Source organism: Emydura macquarii, unplaced genomic scaffold, assembly GCF_026122565.2.
Source record: "Emydura macquarii macquarii isolate MOO-44397 ecotype Brisbane River unplaced genomic scaffold, CSIRO-AGI_Emac_v2 contig_2422, whole genome shotgun sequence".
NCBI classification, from domain to species: domain Eukaryota; kingdom Metazoa; phylum Chordata; order Testudines; family Chelidae; genus Emydura; species Emydura macquarii.
In genome coordinates this window covers 43,031,184-43,053,732 of record NW_027132559.1, presented here as the reverse complement: position 1 = coordinate 43,053,732, position 22,549 = coordinate 43,031,184, and the positions used below count along the sequence as shown (strand labels likewise).

The 22,549-nt window shown below is 40.3% G+C and overlaps 1 protein-coding gene across 1 annotated transcript in view; it reads right to left on the bottom strand.

Annotated features, from left to right (window-relative positions):
- Nucleotides 1–22,549, bottom strand: part of GPR158 (G protein-coupled receptor 158) — a 287,041-nt gene that overhangs the window by 16,586 nt on the left and 247,906 nt on the right. Inside the window, exon 7 of the mRNA XM_067561715.1 lies at nucleotides 12,222–12,460. Coding sequence (XP_067417816.1) covers nucleotides 12,222–12,460 — 239 coding nt within the window. The remainder of the gene's footprint in view (nucleotides 1–12,221; nucleotides 12,461–22,549) is intronic.

Sequence of the window (22,549 nt, the reverse complement as noted above, 5' to 3'; positions counted from 1 at the left end):
GTGTAGACCAAGCTCCTGGAAAATTTTAAATAGTTCAAAGCTTTGCTGGTGAATGTAACCTGTCCCACATCTGTCCAGCTACATCAGTCCACTAGTGGGAGATTAATGTCTGGTTTTCTTCTATACCCTCTTTCATTCTCCACTTTGTTATCCCTATACTTCAGACTACTGAATGGAAGTGTAGAGTAAGGCAGGAGAGACGAGGGGAAAGGAAGTAATGATAATCCACTCCCCCAACTTCCTGGGGTGAGAAGACCATTTGGCCTCCCGCTTAAAGTGCTGATCCATCTTGGGAGTAGGGGAAGAGGCTACAGATGAGAAATAAGGGAGAAGGAGTAGGACATTGTGACCCACAGGAGAGAGGGGTTGGATGGGACTGAGTGGAGTAAGGAGCATGTGAAGCATTGTATAAAAGATTTCACACAACATTGGAAGTCAGAAACTCCTGGCTTCTAATCCTGGCTCCAATATTGACTCGTCTCTGTATTCTTGTGCAAATCCCTCAGTTTCAGTTTCCCACTTCCCTCTCTGTAAAATTTGACAATCATATAACCTTATTTCAGTCCCCTTGTCCATATGCATTATGATACTGTCTTTAATTACATGAACACATACTATTTTTTCCACAGGAGTCCTGCCTCATTCAGTGCCCAGGATGGACTTGCTTTGGGAATTAATGTGTTGTGAAGGAGGCTGTTGTTTGTAGGGCCCCTGCATTATTTGTTCCAGAAGTTGGAAGCTGTGCAGTGAATGGGGCAGAGGACTGCTGGAAAAGAAAGGATGGCCTCATGGTTAAGGCAGTTGAATGCTGCCCTGGAAAATTGGATTCTATCTGTGCCTCTGACACAGAATGTCTATGTGGTGCTGGGCAAGTAATTTAAATTAAACTTTTCACAGCTGGTCACGAATTGTGTGTGCCTCATTTTCTGAGTGCCCAACACATGACCCAGAGATCTGATTTGCGGAAGATCTGAGCATGCAAAGCTGCAAATGAAGTCAATGGGAGCTGTGTGTTAAAAATATAATGAACTATAATATAATGCTAAAAACTCTGAAAAATTAGGCCATATGGATCTCAAATTGGTCACCCAAAATGAGTGGACACTTTTGACATTAATTTCTTTGTGCGTCAGTACCCCATATTTAAAATGGTGATAACATTCCCTCACCTCACAGGGGTATTGTGACAATAAATTCATTAACATTTCTAAAGTACTCAGATACTATAATGAGGAGTACTATAGAAAACCCCTGAGGAAATTAAGAATTCTGTCTTCAGAACACGGTTGGACTAGTGTGCGGTAAATAAAGCATTTGTCAGAATCCTGACAGAGGCAGTTGGGACCAAGGGTCAGAGTAGGGTCAAACCTAAGGCTGCGCATAACTGAGGAGTTCATAGCCAAGTTTCAGGCCAGGGTCAATAGCAAGAATCACAGTCCAAGTCAGGTTTCAGGGTGCGGGTCAGGAGGCAAAGTCCGAATCAAACCAGTAGTTCAAGAGCAGGAATGGTCATAGCAGCTACAAGAGATCTGTGCTGTTGCATGGATGCTTCCTTGAATGCCCCTTGGGTTTACATGGGGTAGGGAGCCAATCAGGAGCCATGAGGCTGCTGCCAGTCAGATACCTTGAGGCAGGACTTCCCATGGTTTGTGTCCACACTCGATTGTGGGAAGTGGACTGCCTGTGATTTGGTAGCACCATGGAGGTGTCCAATACCTGGCAGCTCTGGTTTAAGACCCACTGGGCCTTACAGCATCAGGCAACACATTGAACCATGAGGATAAAACAAAACACTGCATAGCGTCTCATTCAGTGAGTACAGTCTATCCTACGCACTGAATGAGGAAGGAGTCCTGGGGAAACAATAGTATGTTATCACGTAATTAAAGACTATCATAATGCATATGCACAAGGGGTTGAATTAAGGCTGCACAGGCATATTATAAATATACACACACACAAAAAGAAAATGGGGGAAAAAGACACCAGCAGAATCCTCCTTTCATCTACTTCCCCAAACCCCACACAAGATGCCACACCCAATTAAGAATGGGCTCTCCATACACGAACACAGAATTTTATGGGGTAACCTTTACTGACACAGTATTTTGTGAGATGGGGGGCTGGAGGGACTTCCAACAGACAGGTTTTTGGGATCCACCCTCCTGACACTGGATTTTTTTCATGGGAGGGAGGCATCATGCACTCAGGATTTCAGTGATGAGCCTCAAACCACAGAACTGAACAGTGGGTAACATCTGTTTACTATGAGATTCCTCTTCTCCCTGATCCTGTAAGGGAAGCAATGACTTATTTGAGGTCACCCAGCTTCCCTCTGTGGCTTCCCCAGGAGTCAGTCCTGTTGTCCTGGGAACAGTCTCCAGATGCAGCCAGACCTGGGCTGCAGCACTGCTGAGGAGCGCTCCCTTGGACCATGCTCCTTATTCACAAGCATGTTCCTAGGCTGATGTCTACAAGTGCCTTCCACAAACCACGTTTACCTGCATGCGTGTAAAATCCCCGAAGATTTCAAGGCAAACCACAAAATTAAAAACATGAGCAGGGAAACAACAGCTTGTTGGACAAGGATTCTGATTATGCGCAATTTAAAAATAGTAAATTTGAATGGAGAGTGCCTTTTATAAATATATACTGTTGCTTTATATCTTCCAGTGGTAACTTCAGTTTGTAAAGTACCATTCTGCAGTGTGTACAAGGCACCTGCTCTCTAGAGGTGGCCTTCCAAACCATTCTCTAATCTGACCCACCTTTCATTACACTTCTTTAAGAAGGGGAAACGATTAACAGCTACACTTTCCTATAAATGTACTAGGCAATTATGAAATATATACTGCTTGCAAAACAAAGAACTGTTCCATTACACCGAGGACATCTTTTCTCAAAATACCAACAGATTAGAACTCTAATTAAACCCGTAACACAGACTATTTGATTTGACTTGATTTTAACTAACATTTTATTTCCTCAGTCTATTGTCGCTGTTTCAGATTCTGTTTGCTGAAATTAACTGGATCAGGAAAGCTGGCTGTTCCATCCATTTAACCGCTCAGACTGTCTTTTGGGAGCTAAGCGTACACAATATTAAAACAGAAAAAAATACTGTCCTAGATTCTTCTTCTTCTGCCTGTATAGTCTCTTTCTGCTTCACTACACTCCACCTCTCACCTGGAGGTCTACACTGTTTCACAGTAAAAGTTCCTTTTCGTAGACTGAAAAGATTTTAATATATATATTGCAAGGGACTGTAATCTATCTATATTTCTTCAGTTCTGAATTATTTCCTAAGTTACCAGAGTTTTATCTATCCCGTCTAACCAAGCTATACTTATTTCAGTGTCATTTTAATCTTCATGATAAAACAATATGCATTCCTTTGCCGTACACCGTATGTGGCAACTATTAATTACAGGGGGCCAAATCCTCCCATCTTTACTGAAGCACAGCTCCCACTGATGTTAGTTGGGAGCACTGTGTGATATGACTGCCTGAGCTCAGCCCTCTGAAAACAGTCTCTCCCATTCCCTCCCCCTCTCATTTTATCCCCTCCCTTATTCCACCTACCACTCCATTCACTCAGTCCTTCTGCACTGACTTCTCACCCTCCTCAGTTATTTCACACCTCATCTTCATTATTGCGTGCACTCTAGCACCCAAATTCTCCTACATCCTCTCCCTCAATTTCACAGTGTGTGGGTACAAAAGAAAGAGGGTAACAAAAAAAGAAAGGAAGGAGAGAGAAAGTGAAGGAAGGAGGAAGGGTGAGAGAGGGGGGAGAGAGGAGACTTTGAGCTGCTGCCCGCCAGCCTGACAAACCACTAGCTGCTGAGTGACAGGGAAGCCCTGGGACCTCTTCCCCATCCCTTCAGATAAACAGCACAAGAAGTAGCCAGGGAATGGGGAAGCACCCGCAAGGCAGTGGTATCAAAAGCATCAGGGATAGGGGAAGGCCTGGAGAACACAAGAAGTGGTCAGGGAAAGGAGAACCCTGGATTGCTTCCCCAACCCACTGAAAGTGCTGAAAGAAGAAGAGGCCTGGAGCACTAGAGGGTAACTCCTGTGCATGGCAGATACCTAGCTGAGCATCAGGTTTGCCAGCAGGAGCACAGCCATGGAAGTTTATTGCTTTGATGGAACCCTGCATAGGAACTGTGCCTGAGTAAAAGTAACAGAATCTGACCTACGATACTGTAGGTGCTAAGAAGGGGCAATATTACTAGCAGGGACCCTAATCCTGCACTGTTGAAGTCAATGGGAATTTTGCCACTAACTATGATAGGTGCAAAATGGAGGCCACAGTAATTGCATATATGTGCAAAATATCCAGTATTTACCTTAGTAGACCTATAGATAATAAAAGTAATCATGATATGATATAAATACAAAGCATTTGCCATGAAACAGACGTGTGATAAAGAATATGTGACTGGTAACTCGGCAATATACTATACTTGCGCATTTTAATTTTTTGGTTTAATCATTTGTTAAACTTAGATTAAAAGTGAGCTGAAACAATGCAGTAGTAATCAAAGTTTTTTGGGGGCTAAATCCTTTTTTTTTTTTTAATTAAAAATTACAGTGGTTTTCAAGTATTATGCAGAAATTTGTAGAGGTTATAGAGAGGAACATATTTAATCCGGAGCCAAGCAATTAAAATACATTTATAATTTTAATAAGTTTGAATCAATTTGCCTCTTCATTGCCCATTCCATTGAATTGCTTCATATTCCTAAACAATATTTGTTATAGGCAGAGTTCATAGTGCTGCCTATAGTTAAAGTTGATTGACACTTCCCATAATAAGACCCTGTTTTCAGCTCCTTATAACTTTGACAAATCTTAACTGTTCAGACTGAAATTTTCCATGCAGGTTGTCTTTCTCAGGCTAAATCTTTTTTAAGTGTTTCAGCTAAAACAGTGCAGCTATTTCTGAGAACATAATGAAGAAAAATATGTCATTTTGCCCATTTTAAAAGCCTTCTTACAATCACTTTGTTGAGTTCTAGCACCTCTATACTGGAGCAAGGTCTTGACATTTTGCAGGGTAGCCTTGGTGTCAGTAAGGCGCTTCTCATTCTCCCTGGGAAAAATTATCTTCAGGACTCAAAAAGAAATTTTTTTTTTTTATATCTCACTTTGCAGATGCTCAGTAGAGACTTGTTAGAGGTTGGTGGCTAAATTCTCCACAGATTCTATCTGACCAAGTATGCTCCAGCCCAGGGCTTCTGTAGCTAAGCAGGACTTTCCCTTCAATTGCTCTTCTCAGCAGCCAGAGGCCACTGCAGCACTGGATACAGGAACTGAGATCTAGGAGTCTTTCTCTCCAGTGCTCCCCTTACTAGTTTCCACTCAATGGAGAGAGAAGGAGAAATCAACCGCACTGGAATGCAGACAAGTGAAGACTGAGCTTCTGAGCAGCAGGAGAGCGGGTTGCAGAGGCCAGAGGGTAGGGAGGAGCAGAGGAGGAGGGTGATCAGGAGCTGGGATAAGAGGCTGGTTAGCAGAAGAAGGGGAAGGAGGAAGGAACTGGAGGATAGACTGGGTGGAACAGTGGGGCAAGGAAGGTTCAATAGAAGCAGCGGGGTCAGAAGCCAGGATGGAGGTATGAATAGGAATAGAGGGGAAGGAGATCAGGAGCAGGGGCCAGATGTAGACAGGAGCAGTGGGGGACAGGGGAAGAAAGGTCTATAGGAACTACAGCATATTTCCCTACAGAATCTGAAACTGAATCCGGGAATCCTCAATCTTTGAAACCCACTGACAAAGTCCATCTCACTCCGTTCAAGTGGCTAATCCATGTAGAATCATAGAAATGTAAGGCTGGAAGGGACCCTGAGAGATCATCTACCTCCTGCACTGAGGGAGGACCAAATAAACCCAGACTATCTCAGACAGGTGTTTGTCTAACCTGTCCTTAAAAAACTCCAGTGACAGGGATTCCACAACCTCCCTAGGAAGCCTATGACAGAACTTAACTATCCTTCATAGTTAGAAATTTTTTCCTAATATCCAACCTAAATCTCCATTGCTACAGATTAAGCCCACTGCTTCTTGTCCTACCTTCAGTCGACATGGAGAACAATCCATTACCAGCCTCTTTGTGTCAGCCTGTAGCTTATTCTAAAATTTCTCATGTTCCCCCCGCTCAGTCTTCTCTTCTCAAGACTAAACATGCTCAGGTTTTTTTTAATCTTTCCTCACAGCTCACAATTTCTAAACATTTTATCTATATTTGCTGCTGTCGTTTGGACTCTCTCCAATTTGTCCACAACTTTCCTAAAACGTGACACTCAAAACTGGACACAATATTCCTGCTGAAGCCTCACCAGTGATGAGTAGAAAGGGACAAATACCTCCCGTGGAACAATAACACTTCTGTAAATACACCCCAAAATGATATTAGCCTTTTTCACAATTGCATGACACTGCTGACTCATATCCAATTTGTGATCCACTGTAATCCCTAGATCCATTTCAGCAATACTACCGCCTAGCCAATTATTCCCCCATTTGACTTTCCTTTCCTAAGTATAGTACTTTGCATTTGTCTTTATTGAATTTCATCTCGACTTCAGACAATTCTCTAATGTGTCAAATTCCTTTTCAATTCTAATCTTATCCTCCAAACCCCTCCTAGCTTGGTGTCATCTACAAATTTTATAAGTACACTCTCCAATCCATTATCCAAGTCATTAATAAAAATATTGAATATTACTGGGCCCAGGACTGACCCCTTCGGGACCTCACTGGGACCCCACTACATAATCCTCCCAGTATGACAGCAAACCATTGATAACTATTCTTTGATTATGGTCTTTCAACTGGTCATCCACCCACCTTATAGTAATATCATCTCAACCATATTTCCTTAGTTTTCTTATGAGAATGCCATGTGGGACATTGTCAAAAGCTTTGCTAAAATCAGGATATATCACATCTACAGTTTCCCCCCATCCACTAGGCCAGTAACCCTGTCAAAGAAGGAAATTAGGTTGTTTTGGCATGATTTGTTTTTGATAAATCCATATTGGCTATTACTTATTAACCCATTGTCCTCTAGGTGCTTACAAATGGATTGTTTAATAATTTGTTCCAGGATCTTTCCAGGTATTGAAGCTAGGCTGACTGGTCTATAATTCCATAATTCTTTTGTTCCCCTTTTTAAAGACAGGTACTACGTTTGCTCTTCTTCAGTCCTCTGGGACCTCACTCTTCCTCCATGAATTCTCAAAGATAATCACTAAGGATTCCAAGATTGCTTCAGCTACTTCCTTAAGTATTCTAGGATGACTTTCATCAGGTCCTGGTGACTTGAATACATCTAATTTATCTAAATGTTCTTTAATCTGTTCTTTCCCTATTCTGGCTTGTGTTCCTTCCCCTTTGTTGTTGCTCTTAACTGTGTTAAGTACCTGGTTATAATTAACCTTTTTAGTGAAGATGAAGTCATTAAATACCTAAGCCTTCTTGATGTTGTCTGTTATTTGCTCTACTTCCCTGTTAAGTAGAGGACCTTCACTTTCCTTCATCTTTCTCTTGTCTTATTATCTTTTATGTGCCTTGCTAGGTGTAGCTCATTTTTTTCTTAGTCTTTTTGATTTTGTCCTTACATGCTTATGTTAATCTTCTGTAGTCATCCTTTGCAATCTGTCCAATATTTCACTTTTTGTGGGATTCCTTTTTGATTTTCAGGCTTTCAATGAGCTTCTGATGGAGACATATTGGCCTCTTACTATTCTTCTTATCTGTCCTTCATATCAAGATAGTTTGCTGTTGTGCCTTTAATATTGTCTCCTTAAACTGCCAGCTCTGCTGAGCTCCTTTTCCCCTCAGATTTTCTTCCCATGGGAAGTTGCCTGCCAGTTCTCTGAGTTGTTGAAGTCTGCTTTTTTGAAGTCCATTGTCTTTAGTTTGCTGCTCTCGCTCCTTCCTTTCCTTACAATCATGAAATCTATAATTTAATGAACACTGTTCCCCAAATTGCCTTCCACCTTAAGATTCATAACTCATTTCTCCTCCCAATTAGTTAGAATCAAGTCTAAAATGTCCCCCTGGTTACTTCCTCCACCATCTAAAACAAGAAAGATGTCTGCAAACTGCACTACATTCTGAGAACTCGTTGGAAATTTTGTGTTTTGCCACATTATTTTTCCAACAGATGTCTGGGTGATTACAGTCCCCCATTACTATCAGGTCTTGTGTTTTGGACATTTCTGGGTTTTTTTTCTACAAATGCCTTATCTACTCTTTCTCTTCATCTGATGGTCTATACTAGATTCCTACCATGACATCACTCCTGTTTTTCCCCCTTGTGTCTTCCCCCAGAGACTTTCCAGAAGGAGGCCTCTCGCCTCTTTCTGAACCTCAAAACAAATATATATAATCTTCATGTATCATGCAACACCTCCTTCCTTTTTCCCCTCCTGTCCTGCCTGAACAAGCTATACCCCTCCAAAGCACAAAGGATAACAACCTATGATTGCTATTAGTTACTTCATTAGCTCAAGGTAGGTTTGTGCTGTGAATCTAAAGTTCCAAAGTAGGCTGATTTTCCAGCTGATACTCAATATGGTTGAGTGTGATGGGATGGAATTCCTGGTTTTTTTCAGTTTTTTCTTAAAAAATTAGGAAATGATATCAATTAAGCACTGCATTAAAAGAATGTTAAGGTTTCAAAGTCAAGCACTCCAAAGTTAAGAAATGTCAGAATTAAGGTTGCATTTGCATTCTTTTTAATGTAATTTTACAGTGACGGGGAGCTCTTTAGCCACTACAAACTCAAGTGGTTTCTTTGTTATTTTTGTGGTTGTGGCTAGTCAGTGGCCATTATAACATCTTTTATTTGCAAGTCAGCTGATAGCCAGCATTGAAAATATGAGATGATGATGGGTCAATGGTGCACTACCATCAGAGAACAGCTCAGGTAAATTGCCAGCCAATCCAGTGGTGGGGGGAAATATCTGCTTGGGTTTAATCCATAAATATTTGCCATCCATATCTGGTTTTTAATAAAAGTGTTATAGACTCACAGAGATCTGTGGCAGTGTTTAACATATTGTGTGAAATCCTGACCCTGCTGAAGTCAATGGCAAAACTCTGATTAACTTCAGTAGGGTCAAGATTTCATTATTTTTATTTGGGTCCATATCGCTTTCTCTCCTGCTTGAGGTTTTGTCTATTATTATTATTTCGCTGTAATTCCAGTCAGAGACAAGTTTTAAATCCTGTACGGATATATATTTGGGTCAGACAGGTTTCCCCAAGATGAAGCACCATAGTTTGGTCTGTAAAACCCTGAGCCCTAAACACGTGTTATTTTGACAAACCTGAAATGTCTCTGTTGTAGGTTTGGGGACAGAAATGTAGCACCTAAAAGAATACACTCAGGCAATAAAATCCAAGATTCTTGGATGATTTTTTCAAGCACTCAGGTCTGTCTCTAAAATCACAGAACTGTCAGGGATGCCACAGCTGCCAGTGTTAGAGATGCCACAACTTTGAAAGTGACATTGTAAGAACACAGGGGAAATAGTAAGCTACAAATATGACATTATAGACCATTATCTAAGCTCACAAAAGATTGAGATATATTATATTTCTTTAATTTAAACAAAACTCCATTAATAGGATGTTGATTTTTCTCATCAATACATCACAGGGATTCCAATGTCCAGTCTTTGTCTAAGGCCACACTTCTCTCACCATAAGCATATTGTCAAATGTAATAGAAACTTAAATATAAAACATTCATTGTCATTAAAAGGTTTGGATAAATATCATGATTAGTATGGAAAATACTACATAAATCCTAACTTGTATAATCTCTGTCAGCATAAAAGCTTTATCTCATTATAGTTTTGTAGCAGAAGCTTGTTAATTCTCACTAATTTGCAATCTGGACAATTCTCTCTCCATCTTTCAGCAAATATTTGACAGCAGAGTGCAATGGTGAAATCTCACATTAGTAGGATTTTATTTACAAAATACACTACAGAACACTTGTTAGTATTCTATGAAGCTCTAAACTCAATTAAAATTAAATTAAATCAACAAGATACTTTTTGTAAGGCAGCATCCTTTGTTTTCATTTTATTATTATTAATGAAATATTTTCACAATGTGCTATTTCATAAAATTTAATAATTTGCAACAGAACTCCCAGTCAATGGCATAGTGAGGTTCCACACTATGTATTATTTCTCCTGCCAAGTCTCAGAGAGGAAGCATTCTGGTTTTGAAAACATATCCAGTTGGTCACAAGCTTTTCAGATCATTAGTTACAGCACAAATCTTCCAGTGTGTGTAATTGTATTGCATCTGTAATATCTTCTGGTACCTGTGAGACTGATTCATAGGTTACTAGGGATTTCTTTCTGAACATATTTGCACATGTGGCTTGAGTTAAGAGGCAAAATGATAAAAACACACTTTTCCATTTTTGTTCAGCCTCGTGTATCAGCTTTATCTCCATTCCTATCGGATGTATTTTGACAGTCATCAACAAATCTTGACGTATGTGCACCTTGAAATACATTCCTTGTCATTTCTAGCTCTGGGCAAAGGGAATATTTGCCATTTGCACTGGTAATCACATTGGCTATTTTCTGTGTGTGAATACTGTCATTCAGGCTGCTACCTCGGAAAATAAACCTCTTTGTTTACCATTCTATAACTACCAGTAGAAGAGAACAGGAATGCTCTAATATACTATTGTACCTGACAAGCAATGAAATTATGGGACAAAACAGCTTAATACCTGACAACAACAAATACTTCACATTTCCCCCTTGTTATTGAGCTTCAAAGAGAGATGCCTGATGACAACTGAGTTTTATAAACCTGGGGTTACTGAAAAACTTCCTTTTACACTGTCAGCCACACTTTATTATATTGCATAGGATAATGCAACACACTTCAGCCAGTATACCTTCCAAAAGTATGATTTACCTGGTATGTTATTAAAGGCTGTACTGGGTGCCAGCTTCTGTCCACTAGCACTACATGGTCTGCAGGCCATCGACTAGAATGTTAACAAAGAAATTAGGTATCTAAGGGCTGTCTCTGACTGACCCAGAGGTCTCACACAAAGGAAAGAGGGGCAGAATGGAGGGAGTAGAGAGATGGGATGGGGAGGCATTGGAACCATCTCATATCCACTGTAGGAATAGTTCCTGGTGAAGGCTGGGAGCAGGGAGTCTGGCCAGTTGTTAGCTCCCTTTAAACTGCCATCATGCCAACCTTCTGTGTGTTACTATGGCATCAAACTAAAGCTTGCTAAGAGGAACCATTCATATAGCCCTTACCCTGCTTCTATCCACCTTTTCTTCATTACTCCCTGGGAGCCACCAAGAACACCTTCTCCTCACCCATAAGTAGAACAGCTCTGTTGTAAACCTGGGGGAGGATGAGCCAAGGGGGTAGGGAGGTGAAACAGCTGCCAGGACAATTATCTATTTCTGTCTCCAAAATATTGGAGACTAGCTTGATGGAACCAGATCCCATGGTTCACCAACACCCTGGAGAAATGATGAGATTAGATATGAAAATATTAAAGGTAACTAGATATTGGCAAGCAGTCCACATGGGAATCTCAGCACCTATTACAACACAAAGAAATACAAATGTGCTGCCTTTCCCCTTCAACCACTGTGATACAATCAGACAAAAGCCATTGCAGGCTGTCAGTTCCTCCATGCCCCAAACATTAGTAATGCTCTTAATAAATAAATGAAGTTGGCAGTTTTGGCAAACATTTAACTTGTCACCACTTTGATTATCAATTTTGAAAATGCACTCTCCTAAATCAGTCCAGTCCACCCGAGGATGAGCTAACCAGATCTTGCAGAACAGAAATAAAATGCCTGCATTAGGCTTTTTCATATCTGTCAGTTTAAAGAGGATGTAGTAAGTAGGACCATTCTAGTTTCAAAGCACTCATTTTCATGCGCACTAGATCACACTGTTGTTGCAGTCCAAGTTAGACACCTCTGAAAATGATATAAAATTCATAACCTTTGAATTGTGTTTCACCTTTCAGTCCATTTAAAAAGTGTCATTTCATTTTCCTAATTGCTTTTCAGGTGAAGCTCTGAGGTCTGACAAAGGCTTTAAGAAGTGGGGTTTTTTTTGTTTGTTTGTTTCTTTTTGTAAAGAAAACAATCTTTATTTAAAAAATTAAGAGACAAGGCAAAAAGTCAACATACCAACAGCCATCATGTAATCCCAGCGGTCTATGAGGCACATATTGAAGATCAGGTGGTCTGATGTTTGCCCCTGGCCAATGAGTGAAATGTTTCTCTCCAAGTTTCGGCAGACTGCAGAAGTCCAGCCGATCAGGAACCAAAAGACTATCAGGAGAATTACAGCCAGCATCCTCATCACGCGGCCACCTGTCATGTATGGAATACGTTGAGCAGTTTGGGACAGGAATACCTTCAAAACTCTGTAAAACCAAAAGATTCAGGAGTTAAAACAGAGCTCTAACTCTCTGACAGAGGAATTTGGCTGATTTATTTCACCATCTCAATATAAAAAACAACAATAGCATTTCTGTTGACAGCATTTAAAAGAATGGCATTGGAAGCATCACTACTTTCACATTTATTATATTTAAATGGAACTGGTTGCTTAATAGAGACTGCAAGGCAACAAGAATAGACAACATTAGATATATTTGTGCTATAGACACACATTCATGTTATGTTGTCAAGTTTTTTTTGTGTCTTCTAGATCCCAAGTGAAGTGTTCCATCTTTATAAAGGGGAGAATCATTCCCATTAACCAGTAAGCATGTGTCTGAGATTTCATTTCCTTTTTATGTTACCTGGCTGTTCCTCCTCAACTGTGCCAATTGCCAGAGTCAAGAATGTGCCCATTACATACTCTTTCCATTGAGTGTGAGGGTTCCAAGACAATGGCACACATCCCAATCCATGTGGATATAATCGGAGCTGGAATTTACAAATGCAGGTGATGGATTGAGATCCTGCACATTTGGAGGTCCAATGTTAATGCAACATGTTTTTCTAGATGAGGGGAAGCAAGCGATACGCAGTAGGGATAAAACTACCTTGCAAGAGCTATCCTGGCACAAGTGAGTCACTATCTATAAAGTAGTATGCAGTACCAGCCAGAGGCACTCAACACACAGCATAGAACTCACAAATGTTAGTACTTAATATTAGAAGAGTCTTAATCCCTTATCAGTTTTTAAAAGAAAATTCCTTATACATTGTTTCCCCAGCATTGCCATCAGATAGAGCATGGGAAGCATGTTTATTCACCATTCTGCACTACGGCATAACAAAAGTGGAGATTTCATTCATTTTGCAGATTTCTATTTATCTGGTCAGCTTAAAAAGTAATTAGTTAAAATAAGAATCTTCAGAGGATAGTGCAAAATATAGGCATTTAGTGTCAAGGTTTATTTTTTTCTGAGATTACCTGAAGTGCGCCTCACAGACTGTATTGTTTATATTCATGGAGGGCTGCAGTTCCGCTGCTCTGAGTTAGGGAGACAGGATGTTGGAAAGCCCAAATGAGGATTCCCATGGGGATTAGGACCCTCTATATGATGAAGAGCCCAGCTCAGCAAGTACCTTTCGTTATGCAGGGAGTTCCCTACATGAATCTCCTGGTGCTTTCCCATGTGGAAATGGGCGTTAGGGCTTGTGGAAGCTACTCCAGCCTTTATCACAGAATAAAGATTGCAGAGCTGCTCATCTCCCACCCAACTGGAGGAGGAGAGCTCCTTCTTCTCACCAACTGAATTCCCCCTGAACCCAGCCAAGGTAGTAAGGCTGCGCAAGTCAGGAGAGGTAGGTAGATAAAACAAAGTTTGTACTCAGAGTTCTCACGTCCCCAAAAAATTTAAATGTGGAAGGTCTGAAATTTAAAGACAATTTGTAAAGATTGGGTTGGGGACTCTTTCAAAATCAAGTTGATAAGGAAGTAGTCTAAACATTTTTCTATTTAAGGAATTTAAGTTCTTGTTTAAGGTATCCTATCCCTCACAGATGAAGATCCTTTTAAGATTTGCACTACAATTAAATTACAGATTACAGATGAGATTTTCAAAAACCAATTAGTGAATCTGAACATTAATTTTTAAAGGAAATTTTGTTTCTAAATCCCCTAATCAGTACAGAAAACTTTTCTATATATGAAGAGCAAAAATACACAAAATCTTCTGTCTGAGGCACATCATATGAACAACCGTCGATATTAAGCAATAAAATCTTACTTCAAAATTAGCATTTACATTTGCTTTTACAGAAGATAAGGTGGATGTAACTGGCACTTCCTAATAAGGAACAGAATAGCATATATTAAGGCAGAAGCACTAGAGCTTAAATCATAGTTTGACTATAAGTACAACATTAACGCTGCACGTTAGGTAAACTTGGATATCTCAATAAATTCAACATTATTTAGCTGTTTGATTCCCAACAGTTACTCCATAGGGTGTCATGCTTCTTAATCTTTCCTTGTTTGATAGATGTGATATTCAGTTCTCCCTTTTCAGTTACTAAATATTTTATGTTTGATTCAGATTCCAAAACACTTCAGACAGGAATAGAGACAGGATCAGGAGAGAGAATAATTTTCACAAGGGTGAGTCACACACACTTCCCTCTACCTTTATCAATCAAAAAATAATCTTGCATTCTCATTTTTAGAAGAAGGTGCTTGCTACAATTCTAAATCCTTAAAAATTCAGCTTGACCAAGAGATTTCTTGCCAGGCAGGATGAATGCCACTGAAGAACACTGAGTTCCTGAGGGAGAAAAAAAAAAGACATCCTTTTCTTGCATAACGGGGGGAATATGAAGGCTACACAACTGTAGACCACAATTCAAGAAAAATCTTATAACATGAATGATTTGAAGCTTTAAAATTATGGAAGCCTTACTTATAAACAATTTCATAATTATACTAGCAAATTACCTTTTCTTTATATTTGGCTCTCCAAAATCAAATTTTTAGATAATATTGAAAGCCAACATGTTAATTTGTTTTGGTTGTGATGAGTCAGGATCAAATTTCTTCTAACACCAGTCCACTGACTGTTATCCGTTAAATACTTTCCCAGTGGAATTAGTGGAAGCTGTATTGTGTGATCACTTAAAACTAGACTGGACAGAGTCCTGGAGATTTGCTGTGTACTGTTATTCTGGAAGGTATTAATGGCTACTATCAAGTTGGTCTTTGATCTATAGACAATCACAGAGCTCATTAAGGCTAAATAGAAAGAGCAATTCACCCTTTCATGGAGTGAACTAGCTGAAGACTAGTTGAAGCTACTCTTAAGGCAACTGGCAGATGATGAAGCCTGAGCAGAGATAAGCCATGTGTGCTGAGGGTTTCATCTGGACTGGTTGCAAATGCAGGGATAAGGGGATTCATTGGTAATGCATTGTGTATGAGGCTATGTTTACATTATTAGCAAGGGATGTAACTCCCCTTCTTGTGTACACATACTTGTGCTAGATCTCACTGAGCTAGCATGATGGTAGCATGGGTAGGAGCAGCAGAAACACAGCTTAGCCATGCTGAGTACGTTCCTGCTGATTTGAGTCAAACTGTGCCTCTGCTGCAGTTACCCGTGCTACCACTGCTACACTGCTATTTATATTCGCGTAGCTCGATGAGTAGACAGCCTGAAAGGCTGAGAGCTGGCAGAAAGTGAGCAGATAGCGAGAGAAGCAGGGATGAAAGTAGCTCTGAGAGGGAGCAGAGGGACAGAGCTCACTGGGACACAGGACTGGCTGGAGAGGCAGGCCTGGAAACCGTGAGCAAGGAAACTGCCAGCTTTTTTATTCCTGCTGTGTTCATGGAAACAGGACTTCATGTACATTCTCTGCTCACACCAAAAAAATACCTCACTTGTATAATCAATTTTTCCTCCTAAAGGAAACAACCTGGCAAGCCCCCAAATATTGGTTAATTGCACGGAGCCAAAGAGACAACAGCATGAACAGTCCTGCAGTGGCAGCTGAATGTATAAAATGACTTACCTTAGCTATTATTTCTAATTTCTATGATTTTATGGCTCTTCCAAGTCCTCCTGTCAAATAGCTCCATTGAACACTATGTTGATTTTTGTGATACAAAATCTATATTTACACACATAAAAAGATGAGAAAAGGGTCACGAAGCGGCAGAATGTATAGCTGACTACACTTCCCTGTGTGTGTGAAGTTTGCTTGCTATTTTCACTGGAGAAACACCGTATATGGGACTAGCTACTCAGCTTGTTTAAATCAGTATCATTCCAGTGAAGTCAATGGAACTATGATAATCTACACTAGCTGAAGACCAGGCACACGTTTTTTATTTTCTGGACTTTTTAAAAATAAAGTTTTAAAAGGTCGCATCTATCAGAGAAGACCAGACTCAGGCTCTGCTGTTTTCAGTACAGCTGAGCTTGCCACCACTTTTTCCATGACATAACACAGATGGCACAGAAATGCTAATCTAGAGAAAAGCATCACCTTGGATATATGGAGAAAGCTCATTGCTCTGTCAGTGTACTCTATAAGCACTACTGTGCATCAGATCAATCTACTAGTGAAAAAACTTTTCAAAATCATCTTCAAAGAAGATACCAAGAATTTCTAGAACATTCTAACAGTGTTTCTTACCATGACGTCAGCAGAACGGTTGGAAAACCATGGAGAACTAACACACCGGTGAGTCAGCAAAAATTTACACCTACCATCCACAACAAAAATAATAAACTCAAAAACGTAAATGATGCCCCTTATCCCGATATCCCATTTTATCCAGTCTTCTCCGTGTTTGTCCTTGAGACTGACTCTTTGGGGGCAAGATGTCAACAGTTAATAAATAAAAGTAGTCTGTGTATCATGAAGAAAAGTGTGCACTGGAGATGATTGCATGCTTCAAACGAGAACAGAAGACAAAACCAGCCGGTACACGGAATAAATGCCATGACTATAAATGAGTAATGGGTCAGTATTTTAATGTTGTCCATAAATTGGTTACCACTACCCCTGTATTGCTATTTAGGGTCAAATGCTTGCTTTTGTTGAGTAGGTGTGCTGGCTTAGGAGAATGAAAGGGAAGAGAGACTCTTTGGGTTGTGGAATTCCAGTGGGCTAATGTGCTCAACAGTATCTTGAATATTCTACCTGGCTGTTGCATGGGACCATTAGAAGTAGGGGAACAGGCCTTCCTCCCATCTGTTTCCCCAATCCAGATGTTAGGGTTAAGGACCAGGCCAGAGGCAGTCAGACCTAGTGGACAGAGCTGGAACCAAGCCAGGGGTCAGAGTGAAAGTCAGGAATTGAGCTGAGGGTCAGTAGCCAGAAGATGAGCCGGTGTCAGAGCTGGGACTGATAGCTAATGGTCAGGAGCAGAGCACAGGGACACGAGTCAGAGACCTGGAAAGATCAGGAGCAGGGCAGGAATTGAGTGCAAGGGGAGGAACAAGGCATGAACCAGGAAAAGGACAGGAGGAGAGCAGGAACTGGGAACAGGAGTTGGATGCAGATTGCAGGAAACAGGCAAGAGTGGGGTCCTATGCAGCAGCAACAGAAAGTCCACATGACTGCTCAGATAGCTCACCCAGTCATTTCCTGGCTTACGCAGTGGGTGCAAGCCATTCAGGTGACTGCACACCTTGGGCGTTCCAACAGATCTTCCTGTGAGGCCTGATGTTGCAGGATTGGTGAGCTGCTGCTTCATCTATCTCCCTTGGAGGTGACAAGGGAGTGCTCTGCCCCAAGTTCAAGACCCACTGCAACAGAAGACCTGCACCCTTGGATCCTTACAGCAGTACAGCCACTCTGCCCAAGGAAAGATTTGGCCCAAAATTTATAATGACCAGTCTAGGGGTAATAAATGGTTATGTTCATATTTGAGGATATACTGGTGATACCTTAATGAATTACTGATCAAACAGACATAAGAATTGAACAACTGGGAAATTCAGTTATGTGTTTTCTAACAAATCAGATTTGCTTTTAAATAGACACAGTTTCCATGATTTCTTACTTTGGGTTTAAAGAGGACTTCTATTGTAAAAGACCAGACAAGCCCAAGCTTGTCAGATAAAGTGTGACTCACAGGAAAGAGAGAAATGCTATTAAGGAAGGTGGGATTTTTTTTTTCTTAATACATGGTAACAACTACCTTTGCAAGCACATAAACCTAGGAACTAAATATGGTAATAATCAATATACTATTTATGTATGGCTCCTCCCATATCTCCTGAGGCTTTCCTACTTCTTGTTTTCATCCTACATTAAGTGTAGTTATTGTACTGTACCTGTAAATAAATATTAATGTTTACACAACACACAGAAGTCTATTGGATTGGATTTTGGAATACTCCATTGGATGGCAGAGGAACATTATTAAGCAAATTTTGAGAATCTTTGACAAAAGTCCTATTAAGAGTGTAGGGAATAATTTATGTTGCCATAATTTCTAAGTATGTGGGTTAGGATGAGGAAAGTCTTAAAGTAAGGAGATGAGTTCACATGCAGGCATCAAGAGGAGGCTAGTGGTAGGAAATTGCAAAAAGAAGCTCAATGCTTATCTCATATAAGTCAGTGGCAAATTTACCTACCGACTTTAATGGGAGCAGGACTGAGCCGAGTATCATGCAATTTTAACAATATGGAAATATTAAAAAAAAACTTTATTGGCTTCCATTGAAATCTAATTGAAGTAGATCCTGTCAATCCATCCACATGTAGATTTGAAAAGAGCAAACTGATTATTATTTCCTTAAATTAAATCATTGTAACCTCGATTACAATATTTTCCCATGCCATATATATGTTTTGTATTCATCTTTCATCTCTGTGTCTAAAATTCCAGTTCAACTTTAAACATAAAATTGACCATCTGAAGAAAGCTTATTTTCTTGTGGAATTCTGATCGACACGTTTCACTCTATAGAGCTGATTCTGAAGAGTACAGCTAGCAAGTCTTTTGACAGATCAGTTGAGATTTGTTTTTCCCTTGAGCCTCCCCATTCCCTGGCTCACTGTTGTGCTGCATGTCTTTGTTCTGGTTGGCTGCTGTCCTCCATTTCAGAGGAGACTGCACTGTGTATATGTTGTTTTTGAAGCACTCTAGTTTGCTTATTACCATAATGCCAAGATATCCCTCATCACAAATGGACAAATGACTGCTACTCCTCTGGTTTTGTCCATTCTAGATCTGGGTCTGTGTTGTGCTGACTATCTGGGGATTTAGGGGTAATAAAGATCAACACAGGACCTACCATGACACATACCCAGGTTTCAATAATGCAGACCAAGTTGGATCTCATTAGCTATGATATCGTTTTTCTGCTATCCACTAATTATATCTCCTAATGGAAATAAACCACCCTTTGGATCAGTTTCTGTAGTAACACCCCAGGCTATCCCACTGAGATCAATAAGATTGCACAGGATATAAATCAGTACAGAATTTGGCCCCTTAACTGTAAAGTTATCTGATCACTTAGAACTCACAGTATATACAACTATTAGTTAAGCTGTTAAATAAGGAACCCAGACAAAGTGTTCCCAAATGATTAGTAGCAGCAAGACTACAGTCTGTCAACTTTTCACCATTGAGGTTAAGCTGCACCGTTACTTCTACTTTTTCATCTAGAGCTGACAATAACAATGTCCATCTAAAATTCCTAGAATTTTGAAAAACACCTGCTGCCAAGAGAGCCTCTATAGCATCTTTGACTCATGTCCTTGAGGCATTGCTGTTAGTTCACTTAACATAATCACTTAAATAATTTCTCTGGGGCAGACGTTTAAAATAATTATACGTACTTCATCTGCTAAAACTGATTTCTGAATTTCAACTCCTCAAACATTCTTTTCCACAAGCAACCCAATCAAGACAAACTCTTTTCCTATTCAAATGTAAGGCGATCTGTAGTAGAAACGTTAAGTTCACAAATCCTTAGGGTCTTTCTGATAGTGCTTTAGTCTGACAACTATAAATCCTTCAGGCTATGCAAGCACTGGATAAGCTAATTATTTTCTTCTAAAAATCATCAGGTGATCATTCTCTTTTTGTAAATCTAAAGCCATTCGGTTCTTTACCCTTACCGAAAACTTTCAGAATAAGCAGTACAGAAGATCTCAAGGTCACTATTTATCAGGAAGCTTACACTGTGAAAATAGATCTGAATACCGCATGCCTATTAATCTCCTCTCACAACAGTTCAGCACATTTTCAAAACCTTCATTACAAAACTAGGTTCACTTAGAGTTTATGGATTTGAACTCACCACTCCAACTAAACTGCAGGATTGCAACCTATGTTGAATTGAACCCATTGATTTTAATTTGACTTAACTTGGTGAATGGAAGCAATAGGTTTGATACAGGTCTATTCCCTTTTCGCTTTGCTCTCCACAGACATTCGCTTTTTGCTGCATCTGTATATAGAAAGCTATAATATGCCTCTTCAGAGTCAGAGATATTTTCCATTGATCAATCTTAAGGTACTTTTAACCAGATATGGTCAAAACATGAGTGCTCTGGCATATGTTTTAATTTGTAGTATATATGTTCACATACTTCAGGTGGCAAGGATGGTGTGGCTAATTCACAGCACCAGGACTAGGGATATATAGTGTCTGTTCCCAGCTCTGCCACTGACTTTTAACTGTGACCCCTGGCAAGTCACTTAACCTCTCTGTGCCTCAGGGTTTCTCCATTTGTTAAAAGGGGATAACAACAACTTCTAAAAACTCACCTCTTCCACAATGCCTCAAGAAAGGAGTTAACAACAACATATAGCATAGAAGATAAATACAGATTTTCCCTCCTCCAGTGCATTCCGGCATAAACATGTGCTTAAATGTTTTGCTGGATGAAGGCACCGGATCTTTAGGACAGGGACTGATTTTATTTACGTATGTTCAGGCCCACCGATAGGAATTCTGGGTACCAGGCAGAAAAGTCCCACCCAACCTCTTCCACCCGTGGCCCTACCCACAGTCTGCCCCAGGCCCCGTCCCCGCTTGGCCTGCTCACCACCATGTCCCCCCCATCTCTCAGTCCGCCTCCTCTCTTCCGCACTCCCCTTCCCACCCAGGTGACAAATGACAGTTGGGATGGCTGAGCAGGGGGTGGGGGAGGGAGGAGAAGGGATGTGGTGAGCAGCAGCAGGGAGGATAAATAGGGGAGGAAAGGAGGGATGCACACAGTGAGCGACGGCAGGGGTGGGAGAGGGGCAAGGGGGGATGCAGCTGTGGGGAAGCCAAGCAGGGAAAAGGGGGTGTGCAAAAGAGGAGGAGGGCCAAGCAGGGAGGTTGGCTGGTGGGGAGGGACATGGCGTCAAGTGAGCTGAGCAGGGTGGGGACCGGGGCCATGGAAGAGGCAGGATGGGGAGCTGGCCTCCCTAAAGGGAAGCTTTCACCCTGCTGCCCATGGCCTGGGCCCCTTTTAAAATCACTGGGGCCCTGGGCAATTGTCCCCTTTGCGCCCCCATCAGCAGGCCTGTATATATTGTAGTATGACCATTTTGTTGGTCATTTAATAACACAGTACTTCCAACCTCAACTATTCAAAAATCCTGAGTCAGATCCCCAAAACTCACAAGACTGGCTTACAAATCCTGAGGTGTTAAAAATAATAAATGTGGATTATTTTTATTTTCCTTTTAGGTTTTGAGCTCATATGGTTCATTCAGGTCACATTTTCTTCCCAATTATGATGGCTAGAAATTTCCTTTTTTTAAAATGGAAGCAGAGATTCTTGTGTATTCACATGTTCCAGGAGTTAGGACTTCAAGAAAAACACCAAATATAATGAGATTTGTGATAACATTTCAAGAGCTGGCAACATTGATAACAACAGCACTTGCCTACCTCACATGGTGTTGTGAGGCTTAGCTCACTAAGGTTTCTAAAGCACTTTGAACTACTTTGATGGAAGGCACTAAAAAAGAATTATATAAAGTATTATATTTTGAGTCAGAAACCAAAGCCTAGTTCATTGACCATAATTTAGGCCATGAAATATATTTCACTCTGCCATCAGATTTATTGTGGGGACTAAAATATTTATCAGTTGCATATCCACAGATTATTTTATTTTGCTTTATATTTAAAAATAAATTTTATTTGACAGAACCATTAAATAATATTTTAGCAATTGAGGAAAAATCAAGAGTCATGAAATGTACTGGGATATTTAACTGTTTTTACTCTTTGTATCTTGTTTTATATATATGACTGATAGGACATTTTAACTGTTAATTTAGCTGTGATATCAGTTGTGTTTGAAACAGACAGATATCATACCATTAAAAATAAACTTTGCTTTTTTAATTTACTGACATTCCTATGCTCAAACTAAATAGCAAGTTTCAGCACTAAATTGACCACTAAATCATTACACCTCTATTTGGTCTCCTTTGATTTATTACTCCTTTGAATAATAAAATTGAAAAACACTAACAGTGCTATTATTATGACTTAATGCAATTCTGTTACTGAATCTTCTAATGGAATAAATTAGTTAAGTTAATGCAACCCTTT